This window comes from Capsicum annuum, chromosome 10, assembly GCF_002878395.1.
Source record: "Capsicum annuum cultivar UCD-10X-F1 chromosome 10, UCD10Xv1.1, whole genome shotgun sequence".
Lineage (NCBI taxonomy): Eukaryota > Viridiplantae > Streptophyta > Magnoliopsida > Solanales > Solanaceae > Capsicum > Capsicum annuum.
This window is the reverse complement of record NC_061120.1, coordinates 177746484-177763672: the sequence shown is the minus strand read 5'-3', so window position 1 is coordinate 177763672 and position 17189 is coordinate 177746484. Positions and strand designations below refer to the sequence as shown.

The window sequence follows — 17189 nt, the reverse complement described above, 5'->3', positions numbered from 1 at the left end:
TGTATATGTATATTTAGCTACTAAATTGTAGCTACGACCTGTAATTAGGCAAATTTTAGTTATGATGTCTTAATTATTGGCTAAATGTTAGCTATTTCTGAAATTTAAATGTTTGAATGTTCTAATTGAACACATGACAAAAGTATTCTAGTAAAGATTTTTATTCAAAACTTTAAAATTTTTGTGTGTGTTTTGAAACGTCGATTAAATAGTTAAATTAAAAACATAAAATATATCATCTCATTTAATCATATACATCGACATCAACTGAAAGAATTTGTGCGAGGATCTTTCAGAAACAACCTCTCTACTTCAATAAGGTAATGATAAGATTTGTGTACATTTGTGGAATCTCACTAAGCATGTTTTATTGTTGTTTAACCTCAATAGAAATACAACTGAAATCTTATGACTCAGTGAGGTTAATATATATAATTAAAGAAAGTGATATATTTTATATTTTTAACTTAACAACTTAATAGACATTAGAAAGTACGCACAAAATATTTTTCAAAATTTAAACTAAAAAGTCCAATCAATAGGAACACTTTATTATGTGTCTAGGTGTTTAACTTATAAAAAATTATAATTCAAATATTTAAATAAAATTTATTGAAAAGTTGAAGGGACCTCTTTTCTAACATTATATAATTATGGTTTTTAAAAAAAAAAAAAAAAGATGTTTGGATGAGTTTTTTAAGCGACTTAAAAAGCTAATAGTCAAAAAAATTAAAGGAGTGTTTGGTGTTTGACTTTTTTAATTATTTTTTAAAATTTAAAGTAAAGTAGTTACAAATATTTTTTTGTCTTTGTTAAACAACTTCAAAAATAAAAAGTGCTTAAAAATTAAAAATAATTAAAAATAAGTCAATTCAAACACCCACCAAGTAGTATTAGTAGAAAAAGTAGACTTTTCATGAGTTTTTTTTTTAAATGGAAATAAAGTACTATAAAATTTTGAATTTCTTAAAAATGGGAAGTACACCTAATGTTTGCATTGAAATAATTAGCACCTGCAAGCATGTTGACACTCAAGCTTGGGGAGGTTCGCTACTTCTCCCTTTCTGAATATGATCACATTATTTTGGATCTAAGCTGAAAGTCTGAGCAATACAAACAATTTTACATCACACAAATTTCATCCATCTTACAATCTAAATATCATTATATGTCATAAAATTAATAACTTTTAGTACAACCATAGTTTTTAGTTGTTTGTCTTAGCATAATACTTAGCCAAAGTTAACTGACACAAGAGAGGGAAAATGTCTATTATTCAAAGTTAAATGGAAAGATTAGTTTAATCTGTAATAGCAGATTAAGTTTATCCAATAATGTAGAATATTTTGTACACTAACAATGCATAAAACTTAAATAGTTTTTAACACAAAGTTGCGGGTGACAATAATTTTCACCCAATATCTATATAATTCTCTCTTGACACCGTCTAAACTTCAAAGTTCCTTCACCCTTCACCAAGCTCAACTCCCCTCCATAAGCACTTCAACAATACACACATGGATAGAGTACCATCTCCCCCTCCCCCGGGGCAAATGACCAACAATCCTCTTCCATTGTCTATGGACCATTCAGATGAAGAAGACTACATAGACATTGAAGTGAGCTCTTACTCTTACTTTTCATCATCTCCTAATTCTTCTTTTCAAATAGCCTCAATTACCAATAACAAAGAATCCACAACTTCCCCTGCTGGCAAGCTCCTTCCTCTTCACCAAAAACTACTTCAACTCTTTGAAGAAGAAGATTTAGAAGAAAGCTTTTGCATAAACTTGTTGATCACCCCAATCGGTTCCCCATCACAATCTTGCAAGTTGAGTTTTGAACTCAATCCAAATGATCAGAACTCCTTTGAATGGTCCAATACAGAACTCACCACTAGTAGCCATAATATTAGTCCCAAGAAATTGTGTAAACATTCTTTAATTAGCCATAAGTTGAAAGCCTCAAAGGCATTTCTCAAATCTTTGTTCACCAAATCTTCTTGCACAAATGATAACAGTTATTCTAGTAAGAACATGAAATTTTCCAGAACAAGAAATACCAATAAGTGGCATTCTCCAACAGACTATTTATCTTCCTCTTCAACTAATTCTTCTTCAACTGGTGGCTCTGTATCATCATCTGATTCCTCCTTCAACTCTGATTATGAGTTGAATTTCCACAAGAGGAGCAGAAGTTTCACTTCAGAGACTGAAGGTTCAATTGAGGCTGCTGTTGCTCATTGTAAAAAGTCACTAGACCTTACCATTCCAACAAACAACTCGAGCGTTGCTACGCTGAGGACATTGAAGATAACACCCAAGATTGCAGTTCAGGGTTAAGTCATATATTGGTTGAGGAAAGAGTTATGATCTCCGTTATTGGAATTGGTTAATTCTCATCTCATGAGCTAGCTTTTTGGAGCTGAATTAGGCTTAAGGTCAAGTGAACCTTCTCGAATTGAGTAAAAGCATAATAGACCAGTCATTTCCTATTGTTGTGTTTCTCAATGTTAAGCTCCCATGTTATATTATTCACGCTCCTGAACGTATGGTAGAGTGGTAAATTTCACATTGGTCAAGAGATATGTTGTTTGGAGATTTATAGTTCTTTCTATTTTATTGGATATAATTTCAATGAATTAGGTCTATAAGAATCGCCAAAGGTTTTGCTTTTGAATCCAAATTGAATCATTTGGAGCTTCGATTCTAGTCCATCCATTCATAATTAAATCTACATATTTAGGGAGATTATAATAATATTTGTTGAAGTTTAGTTAGATTCAAGATTTATTGTCAATCTATCACGATTTCAACAACGACCTCATTTTTGTAGATTTTGAATAAAATATCCTTTGTTCTTTGTTATGTATTTCAAGATGTAGCTTGGGATAAAAAAGGCCCACATAAAACTGCATTTAAAGTTTAGAGGTACTTTTGATGATGTAAAATCTTCTGGAAAAAAAAGGTAAATATATTGTCAACATTTAAATTTATCACGAATTTTTATTTTGATATCTCAATCTGTAATTGTTCATTTTAAGCACTTAAATAAGTGTCTAAGTGTCTCATTTTGACACTTTTTGCTGACATAGCATATTATTTGTATTGCACTAAACTTAGGCACGTGAAGAGCTCTTTTTATGATTTTTCTAATTTTTTTTAACCTTCTGCTTTTCTCTTTCCACCATTGATAAGCTTTTTTTCTTTTGTGATTTTTCTTTACTCTCTTCTTCTCTCACCACCAACTCCACCTTCCAACATTACCATCACCATCATTCACTAAACTACCACCAGTGATTTCAGAATTATAAAAACATACTAATTTTAAAGAACTTTTGGAAATATGAAAGAATACGACGGAAAAATATTCTTTCGAAGAATTATATCATCCCGTAATAATGCCACCAAAAAAGTACACTTTCAAACTCTTCTCCTCCTAAATTCTTCTTTTAAGTCCTCAATGATTGTTACACAAAATCTTACAACAACAACAAAATCAAAACTAGTATAATAACCAAATTTGCCACATAATCACCATTAATTTTATTATTATTCACCTTCAAAATTATTTGCATCGCAATTGAATTTAATATCACCGTCAAACTTACCTTCACCCCAAGAGCAGACCTATAGTCAATTTTTTGGTATTCCAGCACCCGTTAAATCCGATGCAGATTAGATATAATTATATAAAAAATGTATAAAAATTAGTATAGGATTTAGAAAAACACCCAACAAGCCAAAAAACATAGATGAGTGCTTTACTTTTCAGGCAGAATTTTAAAATTTTGGGTGTCAATATATGTGTTTAAATCTTTTAAACATCTGCGATCCACAAATCTTGGATCCACCACTGCTCCATCCAAATTTAGATTGGATGGATTATTCCTGTGAAAAAAGGAAGAATGGAGAAGGAGATTGGGAGGGTGAGGAGGGGGGGGGGGGGGGTTAAAGATTTTAAAATAATTTTTTTAAAGAAAAAATTAAAATGTGATGTGCAATTATTTTACTTGTTGCTTGCCACATCATCGAAGAGTGCATTACATTCTACTTATTTGTTCTGCTAATTATCAAAAAGGTGATAAAATGATATAATAAAACACTACTTCAAATATTTAAAATGCACAATACTTAATTAAGATATCAAAATCAAATTTATATCAAATTTAAAAAGCTATCGATATATTTGACCCAAAAAAAAAAAAAAAAAACATACAAGCTGAATTGACACAATAAATAATAGCGCAAAGTCGATGCTTTATTTGGCGAGTACGGAAATAACAGAATAATGCCGTGGAACAAGCCGATTTGCTTTAATTGAGAGATGCCACAGGCAAAGAGAAATCAGTAGGCGCTAGGGGACATAAATATACGGAGATGTGGGCGTCACACTATGACTCTCCATACAAGTTCACAAATTTTGATAGTGGGTCGTGTAGTATTTAGTTTGAGGTGAAAATAGACAAAGAATAGTGGAAATTTGATTAAAACAGATAATATCACATTACACTAAATATAGTCGTTACTAGAAATATATATATATATATATTACTGAATATTTAATGAGAAATTTATGTTATGAAACATAATTTTTTTCTTCATTTTTTACTGAATCAATTCATTAGAAATATGTATGGTTGAAAACACATTCTCACTGAAACACTGAAATTTAGGAAGCTACCCAATTTTTTACTTACCATATTTTCTTTTTTCATGGATTCAATTAAAATATTTGTGAGAATAACCACTAAATAATTTTTAGTGAAAAATTTCAATGGAAAAATAGTTACTTCCTGCGTTCACTTTCACTTTTCTATCGATTGATGGATTAAAAAATAGTAAATGATAGGGGCAATTTTACTATATTACTCTTTAAATATAATAAATTTAATATGTTAAAAAATACATTAAGATAATGAATCATATTTAATGCTAAAGACAAAATGAATAGAAACTAATAAATTGTTCATTAATTTTATAATCTGAACTAATATTATTTAAAATCTCAAACTAAAAAAATAAATAAATAAAGATGAACAGAGAGTGAGCGCAATGATGCGAAATAAATTACTTGTAGAGAGTGGAATTAATCCATGATCATAAGATTTATTTGAGTGTCCGTAATCTTGTGTGCCAGGGGAAGGAATGCTTTTATTCCTACTATCTATTCATCTTTATTTGTTTATATTTTTATTTCGAGATATTCAATAATATTTGTTCAGATCAATCAATAATTTACTTATTTTTATCTATTTTATCTTTAGCATTAAATATAATTTATTATTTAATGTATTTTTAAAGACATTAAATTTACTATATTCAAAGGTAATATGATAAAATTATTTCTACCATTTACTGCTTCTTAATTTCTATGTTAATAAAAAAGTGAACAAATAATGATGTACAAAAAAATATTTTTGTTTTATATTCAAGGATTGATTGTTTCCTAATCCACCTTTTTCCAAGTGTTACCTTTAAATATCAACTTTAAAGCTTGATTTTTCATTTAAGACAATTCACTTTTACGTGTCTTTTCATCAACTAAATTTTGTTTCTCTACAAAGTATGTTTGTCTCCCTAAATAGTACACTAATACCTTCATAAAAACGGGGATGGAGGAGCATATAAGGCAACAATAGTTATGTACGGTAAGGAAATAAATGGTACCACTTTCTTGGGCCACCTCTTCTGAGCTAAAATACATCCATTGGTTATGCTATTAATTGAAAAAGAATTATTTGAAGAAAATTATTATAAAAAATATTTATAATTTTGCATTCAAGAAACTAGAAAATAAACTTTACAGATAAATGTATTAACTTTTCTTAAAAATTGAAGTCATTTGTTGGATTTTGACTTTAGGTCATTAATACACCGAATGTAATTGTATAGGAGGTTATTGATCAGAATAAAGCATCCTTTAAAATAGAAGACAACCACTAATACATACTTCCTCTATATTCTAGCCTAGTCTCTTGAGAAAATTGAAAGAAATGTGTTATTTAAGTCTTGAATGAATGATTGTTGACATTGATCAACTTAAAGAGTCAAACATAATTAAGAAATTTGATTAGGTTAATTGTGAACTTGATTAATATTTTCAAAACTTTCTAATCTTTTCAAAAATATAAATCAACCCACACCCCAAATCAACCGACTCTCCCCCTCTCTCGCGACAGTTTTGCAAATTTCTCCCTTCAAATCCAGGCAACTTCAACCTCCAGCGACAAATAGTTGGGCTTGAAGTTTCTTTTCGACTTTCAACCGTCAGTCGACGTGACAGCCTTGCTCTCCGGCCACAATAACTTCAAGCTCTTCATTGTCATTTTTCTTCTTTCACGGGTTAAAAATTATGGCGTTTTAGTTTTGAAGAAAAAGAGGAACTTGAGCCAATTATTGGTTAACAATTTCAATATTTGTTGCGTTAATTTGAAATGAGATCTGAATAAATTCCCAATTTCTGGTTTTTCTCTCTTCTCTTTTCGGAATGAAATATGAATTTTTGTTGTTTATTGCGTTTTTTGAAGTTTGATTTTTGATTTTTGTGTTTGTACAAATAAAATAACGATGTTGGTGTTTTGGGTGTTGCGCCCGTTGCTGGATTGATTTGTTCTTGTTCTTGATAAAAATGGTGATATTTCTGTTGTTCTATTGAACAAATCATGTAATTATTTTTTTCTGCAACAGATTAACCTTCTGATAGAACAGCTTAACCATCTGATGCAACAGATTTACTATCTAATGCAACTGATTTACCATCCGATGTAATAGATTTACAATCTAATGCAACAAAGAAACCATCAGATTAAAAATTTGATGCAAAATATTAACCATATGATACAACAGATTAATCATATGATGCAATAGATTAACCATCTGATGCAACATTTTTACCATCGGATGCAACAGAGGAACCATCCGATTAAAAAATTGATGCAACAGATTAACTATATGAAGCAACAAATTAACTATTTGATGCAACAGATTTACCATCGGATGCAATAGAGGAACCATCTGATTAAAAACTGATGCAACAGATTAACCATATGATTCAGCAGATTTATCATCAGATTAAAAATCTAATAAAATAGATTAATCATCTGATGCAACAGATAAACCTTCTGTTGGATAAAATCTAACTAACTATCCTAATAGGACATGTCTACGACTTGATTTTTCCAATTGATCAGCCATCTGTTGTGATAGAAAACCCTTCTATTGGAAGAAATCTAAATAATATTGATCTTTGATAACAGTTCCAATAGATCCCTCATATGTTGCAACAGATGTGTGATCTGTTGCACAGACCAGTCATCTGTTTCAACAGATGAGTGATCTATTTTTATAATTGCACCAGATTACTCATTCGTTGTAACAGGTTAGATATATGCTGCAACAGATAACCTACCCGGTGCAACAAATGTGTAATCTGTTGAAACTATTATTTTACTATTGTACATGTTAGATATATTGTTATCCTTTTTTAACGATGCATTAATCAATTATAATCTATTTTATATTCCTTTTATTTTTAGATTATATAGCTCCCAAATAAAAAAAGCGAATCAAGTCCAAGTAAAGGAACAAGTGAAGCATCTAGGCTACAACCACCACTCTATGAGCTTATTTTGCAAGCGTTGTCTCAATCAGAAGTAGAAGATAATGAACATGGGGATGAGGAATATTTCAAAAGACATGATCCAAATATTAATAGCCCTTCCACTGAAGAGTTGGTCAAAACCTTTAGCATTGATAGTTATTCTGTGAGAATGCAGTGCGATGGTGCCACAAATGGTCCATCTGCCTCAACAGATAATCCATATATTGTAACAGATGTCTCATCTGTTGCACATATAAACCATTTGTTGCAATAGATGGTAAATCTGTTGTGACATATGGGTTATCTATTGCGATAGATCAATAATAACAATTATTATTAATAGAAAAATGTTTTGAAAAGGTGAGAAGTTTGAATGTAAAGCAAATAGTCGTGACTTCTCATCAAAAATAAAAAGTCAGCAGTTTGAATGTAATTAATACAATGAAGCTGAACAGTCGTGATTTTTGTCAAACACATTAAGATTCAATCCTCTCTAAATAGGCCCCTACCTAATCTTCATTCTACTCCACTTTATTTATTTCTTGCATTTTATCTTTTTGTATTACATCTTCAACCACTTCTCTTCAAAGGCATATTTCTTTCGCGTTGAGGTAAAAAATTTTTATGTGTTTAAATCTACCATTTTATAGTATACGTTGTATTACATTCGGACTCTTTTCTTTACTTTTGTGTTAACATTTTTTGTCAATTCATGCATATTGTAGATATAGTTGATCCTATTTGAGATATTGCTATTCTGCGTGATACCGTGTGGGAAATTCAGAGGCAGGTTAATGACCTGCAGTGGGAGTTGGTCGTCGTAAAAGCAAGGATGTTCGGAGAGATGCATAGGCTAAGTAGGACTCTACTGTTGTTGGTTGACGATTGACCGACTGATAATAATAATTAGGTGATGTTTTTTTTATTTTAGCGTATGTATTTTTATTTTTCTATATCGGATCTATACCTAATGTATTTTGTTTTTGTGTAATGAAAAAGTTATTTTTGGTCAACTTTGACTTTTTAATTCCTATTTAATTTTCATTCTGTCTATTTCTTCTTCTTAACAAACATGTCGACAGTTAGACGTAAGGAGCAATTTTAAATCCAGTAGCAATAGCAAGGGTTTTGAGTTCTTTCAGTAGATGGATCATCTGTTGAAACAGATTAGTTTTTGGTTGCGTTTGTCAGTAGATTATCCATCTGTTGCAAAAAATTTGTCATTTATTGTAGGAACACATTCTAGTTTGATGAATTACATTGTGTTCTTCCAGCAAATATCCATCTGTTGCAACAGATAGGTAATCTGTTGAAAATAATTTTGTGGTCTTTATTATTTAGTTCCTGTTCTGCCTCTTTTTATTGATGCACAAGTTATTAAAAAAATTTATATAACAAATGATAACATTTTCGTTTACAACAATGAGTTAAATATATAAAAGTCCATAACAAACAACAACACAAGTTTTTTCTATTACAATGATCATGGTGGATTACAATTCGGGCATGTAGTTCTTTTGTGGCCAGCGTTCTTACATACGGAGAACTTCTTTTTCTTGATGAAAATGATTTTCTGACTCTACGCCTCCTCTTATATGACCTTCTTCCCGATTTGATAGTGTTTGGGTCAATATATGGAGGAGGTATTAATTTTCCCTAAAGCTCAACAGAAACAATCCAAGATTCTTCGAGAGGCATCAGATTAATATTCTCACTATATGCTATTATATATTTTTCCACCGAATAATATGGAGAGGAGCAATCATAAATTTTAGTTCCATATTGTGCACCGTATTGAGCTCGAAGAGTTGCCATAGCATGTGGACAGGATATTTTATTCAAGTCAAAAACTCTGCACGTACAAGATCTTTTTTGAAGTTTAACTATGACAATATGACCGCGACCATCGAGACTAAGCTTGTAATCTGCTATTTGATGAGTATATAACCTATTCCCCAAGCTGATGTTCATTGATATTTGTTTTTTCGCTTCTAGAACAAACTTCATTCCTGCGTTTGCAAATGGCACACGCCTTTCGTGAAACAATTTACCATACTTCTTGTTTATTTCATCAAATAGCCTTGTGATGGGAAATTATCTTTCAATGGCAAATAATAAATTCACTGATTCAACTATGTTTGACGTCATAATATTATACCTATACAAAAAATCACTTAGTACTACATCATACTAAACTTGTAACTCAAACAAGACATTAAATTTATAAGAATGTACCTATTTTCTTGACAAAATGCACAACTCCATCACTCGAAACCAACACGTACGAGATGTTCGGCTGCCTTGGGATGCATATCCATTATTTGATTGAAATGGTCGAAAAACTCATCTCTATTATATATTTTAGCTGCTCTATAGAAAAGGGCCATGACCCTTTCGTTGTGAAAGTTGTTTCGAATATTATCTCTAAGATGCCTCATGCAACAACCAAAGTAAGCTGAAGTGTACAAAATTGAACTCATTTTTGGGATACTTGGATGTCTATCCGAAATAAGAACAACTCTTAGGTATCTTCGACGTAGCTTCCACATTTATTCAAAAATTATCCATACGAGGCATCACATTCCTTGTTCACTACACAAAAAGCAACAAAAAAGATGTGCCGTTCCGCATCATGCGCTACTGCTGCTAGCAAAACTCCCTTATACCTACTCCTCAAGAAGGTCCTGTCGATGGCTATGAATTTTCTCAAATGTTGAAAACCTTGAATCCAAGCACCATACGATACAAAAAAGTACTTGAACCTTTCATTTTCATCAACATGCAATGCCATCTTACTTTTGGGATTTATGGACTCAAGCATGTAACGGTAGGCATCAAGAACTGCATACCCGTGCTCGTGTACCCCCTAACCAAGTCCTTGAAAATCCCCATGTCCTTATTATCTTCCAATAACTAACCATGACACCTAATTCCATAAGTATTTGATCGGACATATCCTTCGTAGAAGGGCCTTTACCATTGGGGAATCTTTTCTCGAAATATTGACCGATGAACTCTACCGTGGCGAGAGGATTTTGGCTCCTAATGTGCTCCGAACTACATGTGTAATAATTTTTATAAATATGAATGATGAATTTGTCAAAACTTAAGTCCTTCATAGCCCTTAACCACCACTTACAGTTCAACTTAGCACATCTGTAGGAAAAGACTTTGCTCGAATTAATCATTTTCTTTACTCTGAAATTTTTTTCAAGTAAGCAATAAACAAAGAAGTAGAAAGTTCTTTATTATCCTTGAATGACATTCCTTTGTAAAATCCGTTCTCTTCGTGTGGATGATTGCCAGACGTATCAATTGAGATGAACTACCCACGTATTGCTTGCAGCAACGGGCGTCGTATTGCTTGCAGTAACGGGCGTAGGTGTTTGATCATCATATGGAATATTCATGTCCATATCATCTAACTATAAATCAAATATGTCTTGTTGTTTTACTTCTTCTATATTCTGGTTCTCATTCTCTATCATCTTTTCAACCACGTAGACCCTTAACACCGGCCTATCTAAATTACTAAGATAAGTACGCAATTGAACCTGATCAGTTATCTTGAAAGGTAGTACCCTCTTATTTTCAAAGGAGTTATGCATGTAGCTGATGACGAGTTCTTCCGATTGACAATCCAGTCCACAATAGTTGATGATTAAGTTTACAAAATCATAAAACAAAACATCACTTTGGACTAATAGCTATCGTCTCTAGAATTTCACTCTCCTTCCAATGCCATACATATCGATTGCTCTTCTCGATCCATTGACCATGACAATCCACCCCTATTGTTATTGATCCCTTCATTAGTGGTACCTAAATAAAGTTATTTGTTAAAAAAAGTTAATAATGATATCATAATAAAATTAATAGTGATTTCATAGTGTCGTAACATGAACCCCGTGAGATGTAAAATCTGTTGTAACATGTGAAAAATATGTTGCAACAGGTCAGTGATCAGTTATAACTAATTACTCACCTGTTGCGATTCATGTTACGCTCCTGAAGCTAATTCCAACAGATAAGTCATCTATTGTAACAAGAGAATCATATGTTGTAACAGACTATTCATCTGTTGCAACAGATGAAGCGCATGTTGGGATAGATGTTATAGTACTAAAAAACCTTTGAAGTTGATTCTAAAAAATGAGTGACATGTTGCAACAGTTAACTAACCTGTTGCGAAAGATGACTTACTTGTTGCCACAGATGACATATCAGTTGGAATCAAGTTCAGGTTCTATTACAACAGATGACTAATTTATTGCAACAGATAAATACTCTGTTGCAATAGATGAATAATCTGTTGTAACAGAGGAGTCATCTGTTGCAACAAATGACCCATATGTTTTTTTTATGTTATGATACTATAGAATCATAAACATGAATCCAACATATGAGTCTTTCATTGCAACAGATAAGTGATTTGTTTAAACAGATGGCTCTTATGTTGCATTCATATTCGTGTGTTATCTATTGTTGAAAAACAGCATAATAGCAGTTACCTAGATGATAAATTCAACTAAAAACCATAGTTTTACTTATCAAATTCATCTATGAAGTAATACCAAAGTGTAAAGTGATGTACGAAATAAAATTTGACCTAAAAATTGGTGAAGTAGCAACAGTAGCAGTAAAAACAACAACAATGGTCGACAAGAAGAAGATGAAGATGATAATGAAGTAGAACATGATGACAATGCAAAAGATGATGAATAAAGCAACAGCAACAATGAACAACGAAAATCGCAAAGAGGGAGAAAACAACAATAAATGAGAAGAGAGAGACACACACATTTTTTCTTCCGTTTCTAGTTATATTAGGTTTTACATTTGGATCAAAGTGTAAATTAAAAAAATTTGTGGGCTATTCTCAAACTTCCTCTACTTTCTTAATTCATTATAAAGTAGTTGTCACATCCACTCAATTATTAAAATTTGAGTCACCTACACCTCATTTTCAAACTCTTTTGTCACTTTTAATTAAATTATCCTAGTCTCTTTACACATGTTATTAGTTGATAAGTTTAGAAATTCTAGTGCACTATGTTTGCACATGCTAATTAAAAGAATAGTTAATTAAATTTCCATTTGATGGTTAAGGGAAAACCCACAAATAATGTGGAAGTGTGTGCTTCGAAAGAAAACTGAGTTAAAAATTTTAAATTGAGACACGGTGATTTGACGATTTAAAAAAAAGAGTTTTATACAAATTTCGATTAATTTACTCATAATTATATCTTATTTTAATTTTTTTCAAAATTTTATAAAATTCTGATTTTTAGTTTTTCAGATGCATAATATTTGAAGGAGTTCTTGATCAAAATAAACCATTTTTAAATCAATTCGCTAAAGTAATAATTTTTTTGAAACTTTACAAAACTAGTATAAACGTTGTTACCAGTAACGTATTATGTTTTAAAAAAGTTAAGGGACCAAAGAGAGTTGTGGATGACGCTAGAGTAAGAATCGTACCAGTAACATTTTTGACATAAAATGCTACTATGAGTAAACATGACTCTGCAACTCTGTCACATCAAAATCTTTATACAAATTTGACGTTAATCCATTATTATGAATTACGTTTTAGCTTGAAAACGTTACTTCGAGTAACAATACTATCAAATCAACTCAAAACTCTATCACGTCAGAATTTTTGAATGAAATTTGACATTAAAGTCGTTATCAGTAGTCACTTTTTAAGATAAAAATATTACTATGAGTAACGATTCTGCTTATAAGCAACTTAGAATGTATAATAATTTTTCGGTCATAAGGAATTGGTTTGGAATGTACTTTCTACACCAAAAATATTCTCTTAAATGAAGGTATTCGCGCTTGGATGACAGCTCAAGATCAGCCTCATGAAAACCTTATTTTCCCTGGGGAGGATGAGTATTGCAACACTTTTTGTCATTGATTTGGAAGTCACTAGTACATTCCTAGTAGGAATTCAAACCTATTATATAGTCCATCCAAAAGGGAGTTAGTAACGATCGGATTCAAAATCAATCAATTCAATGTTTTTCGTTTGTGTGTTTTCTGCATGAATTCATGAGTTTCATGTTTGGTAAATTCATTATTTCTTTTTCCTGATTGTTGTGACGTAGCTCGATGTTTATACTCCTTATTTGTGAAGTCACTGAACTAGTATTTTATTTTGTCTCTGAAGTTTCACTTGTGTAAATTTACTAATTGAGGCACTTGAATGGTATTCTATTTTTTCCTACTGAAATCTTTGTTGAATTCATCATTTATTTTTAAGTTTTTTATTTCTTGGGTAGGGAGCGTCTTATCCCCAAAAGTGAGACTTTCTTCAAATTAGTCGAGCCCAAAGTAGGTAGACACTAAATAAAAAATCAAAACAAAAAAGAACCTTTGAATTCCTGCTAGGAATGTACTAGTGACTTTCAAACCAATGACAAAAAAATGTTGCAATACTTGTATATATTCCAAACCAATTCCTCATGACCCAAAAATTATTATACATTCTAAGTTATTTATAAGCAGAATCGTTACTCATAATAACGTTTTTATCTTAAAAAGTGACTATTGATAACGATTTTAATGTCAAATTTGTCTCAAAAATTCTGAAGTGACAGATTTTTTAGTTGATTTGATAGTATCGTTATTCGGAGTAACATTTTAAAGCAAATTGTAATTCATAATAACGAATTTAATTTCAAATTTGTACAAAGATTCTGATGTGGCAGAGTTGCAAAGTCTCATTACTCATTGTAACGTTTTATGTCAAAAACGTTACTAACAGTAACTATTCCTACTCTAACGTCATCCACAACTCTTTTTGGTCCGTTAACTTTTTTAAAACATAATATGTTACTCGCAACAATGTTTATACTAGTTTTACAAAGTTTCAAAAAAACATATTACTTTGTTGAATTGATTTAAAAAATGGCTTAGTTTGATCAAGAATTCTATTAAAAGAGATGCATGATTGATGTTACATCTAAGAAACAAGTAATTTATTGTAATTATGAAAAGTAATGATAATTAACTCATTTAAAGAGTAATTTACTCTGATGATATTCTAATTAACATCTAAATATCTCAAAAAATGGCATTTAGTTAATAATGCAATTTTAAAAAAATATTCTTCTCTATATTCAACTCTCAGATTCATACTTCTTTAGCTTTTCTCTTTATTTCTTGATGTTATTTTCTTTTTCAACTTCTTGCATTGAATTTCAAAAACTGAAAAAAGAGATAGAAATATTAGTTAAAACGTATCATTGTAAGACATGATGTATCATTATAAAAAATGAGATTTGAAATACAAAGATATAAGAGATACATAATACAAAAAGTGTATCAGGTGCAGAGATACATATTTCAAAAGAGATGCATACATAAACCTTCTAACTATACATGTAGATGAAAGAGATACATATCAAAAAAAATGTATCAGACGTACAAATATAAGAATATGTACCTGAAACATGCATATAGAATTAAGCTAAATTATATAAGGGCTAATAAAAAAATATATCTCAAATCACAATGCTCAAATACAAAAATTATTAAACATTCGATAAGATGTCTCTCATTGTGACTTCAATAATTTTTCTTTTCAAAACAACACCTTTTCGTCAATTGGATTCAATTATTACAATCAATGACGGTATAAGTCAATTGGATTCAAGCTAATTAAATTACAAACTTAATTAAAGAGGAGGACAATGTAAAAAGGAACCTGTTGAGACATGGAATGGTGGGCAGATGCCACCGCTGCTCCAGCGAAGAAAGCTGCAAATCGAACCCTTAGTACGTATTCCATATTTTGAGGAATCAAATTGTCAATCTCTTTCTATTTTACCTGACAAAATTGAAGGAAAGGTATACCTAAATAGAGATACATATACTCCATTGACTTTTTTTTTTTTTTAATTAATGATATTAAATTGGTAAGGAGAAGATATTCAGACAAATTTTTAGGGGGCAATAAATATATTCTAAATTTTAAGTTAAAAGTTATGTATCTGAAGATTTAAAGAGAGTGAAGGTAAATAAGGGATATTTATAATTTTTATTAAGTGAAGAAATTTTTAATAATTTAAATATCTTAAGATGTGATTTTGTAAAAAATTTCCAAAAAAAAAAAAAATAGGGTAACCGTGAAAGCATCACTTTCAAATTTCACCATGATCTCCAACTTAAAAATAGTGAATATCATAAATAAAAAAAAATCGCCCGGTAGCACGATTTTTGTAAATGCTTGGATTTTGATTATTTACTTATTAGTTTATAACTTATTTCAGAATAACTTTGATTAAATAATTATGTATATCATGTCGTATACAGTTGTTGACTGCCTTTACAACTTTTGGTTAATTTTCCACTTCATGCATCTCCAAACAATAGTAGATTCAGTAGTTTCTTTTTATATTTAAATAAAAAAATCAAAAATATCCTAACGTATTAAAAATGATTCGAAAATGCTTTTCTCTCGTTTATTGAATAAAATTTGCCTCTTCTTCCCTTTATTAGGATTTAAAAAATGCCCACAATTTATTAGAAATGGCTAAAAAATATAGTCCTTCCATCTATTGAATTCATCTAATGTGTCGTTAATGGATGAACATTTCAAAACCTAAAATTGATCCAACATGTGAAATGAGAACGTTTTGAGTCATTTAATTCGCTAAGGATATTTTTTGACCAATAGGTAGAAGAAGGATAATTTGATTCGCTAGACTAAAAAGGAACAATTTTGAGTCATATTTAATACGTCAAGAATATTTTTGACCGTATTCCAATATGTAAATTATTCGAAAAAGGTACAATATCAAGTGGCCATGGCATGAAAAGGGGATTCCAACGTGGCAATTCTGCGTAGGGATAAACTTGCATTATAACTTATAAGGAAATTAAATATGACAGACAAGCAACTAAAGTTATTTAAATATCTACGTACTCGTGCTATATTCAACCGCACAGATGTCACTAAAATTCGATCAAGTTATCAATATAGTACATAAATATCAGCAAAAAGGCCTCCACACGGATCATGCATGCATGCACTTGTTAAAAAAAAAAAAAAAAATTGATTTTGTGTGTGTGGAGGGGGAGGTTTCCGGGCCGGCGTTGTTACTTGTTAGTAGATCCCTTTCGTGGAAAAAGATGAGTAATTGGAAATTGGACATTAGTTGGGAAATGCTTATACCTTTTTCCCTAATTTCCCTATAAAAACTATAGGAACTACGGCCTATAACTTGAAAAAAAAAACACCAAATGCATGTCATATATGTTTATACTACATTAAATATCGACGGGTCCGTGCCTAATGCGACTATAGGAACTACGGCTTATAACTTGGAAAAAAACACCAAATGCATGTCATATATATTTATACTACATTAAATATCGACGGGTCCGTGCCTAATGCAACTATAGGAACTACGGCTTATAACTTGGAAAAAAGCATTTGACATCAAATGCATGTCATATATATTTATACTATACTAGATATCGACAGGTTCGTGCTATTATTTTTGGGTATCAATTTATGTGACACAAATATAATTTAGACAATCAATCATTTAAATACTTTAAATTTTTAATTA

General features: G+C 30.8%; 1 protein-coding gene across 1 annotated transcript; it reads left to right on the top strand.

Annotated features, from left to right (window-relative positions):
- Window positions 1-1517: 1517 nt before the first annotated feature.
- LOC107844457 (probable membrane-associated kinase regulator 4) lies at window positions 1518-2342 on the top strand. The gene has a single exon (XM_016688869.1). It carries the CDS (start codon window positions 1518-1520, stop codon window positions 2340-2342), a length of 825 nt encoding a protein of 274 aa, XP_016544355.1.
- Window positions 2343-17189: the final 14847 nt, after the last annotated feature.

Excerpts from the sequence above, each read along its gene's own strand:
- LOC107844457 (XM_016688869.1), top strand. The coding sequence starts at position 1,518 with ATGGATAGAGTACCATCTCCCCCTCCCCCGGGGCAAATGACCAACAAT.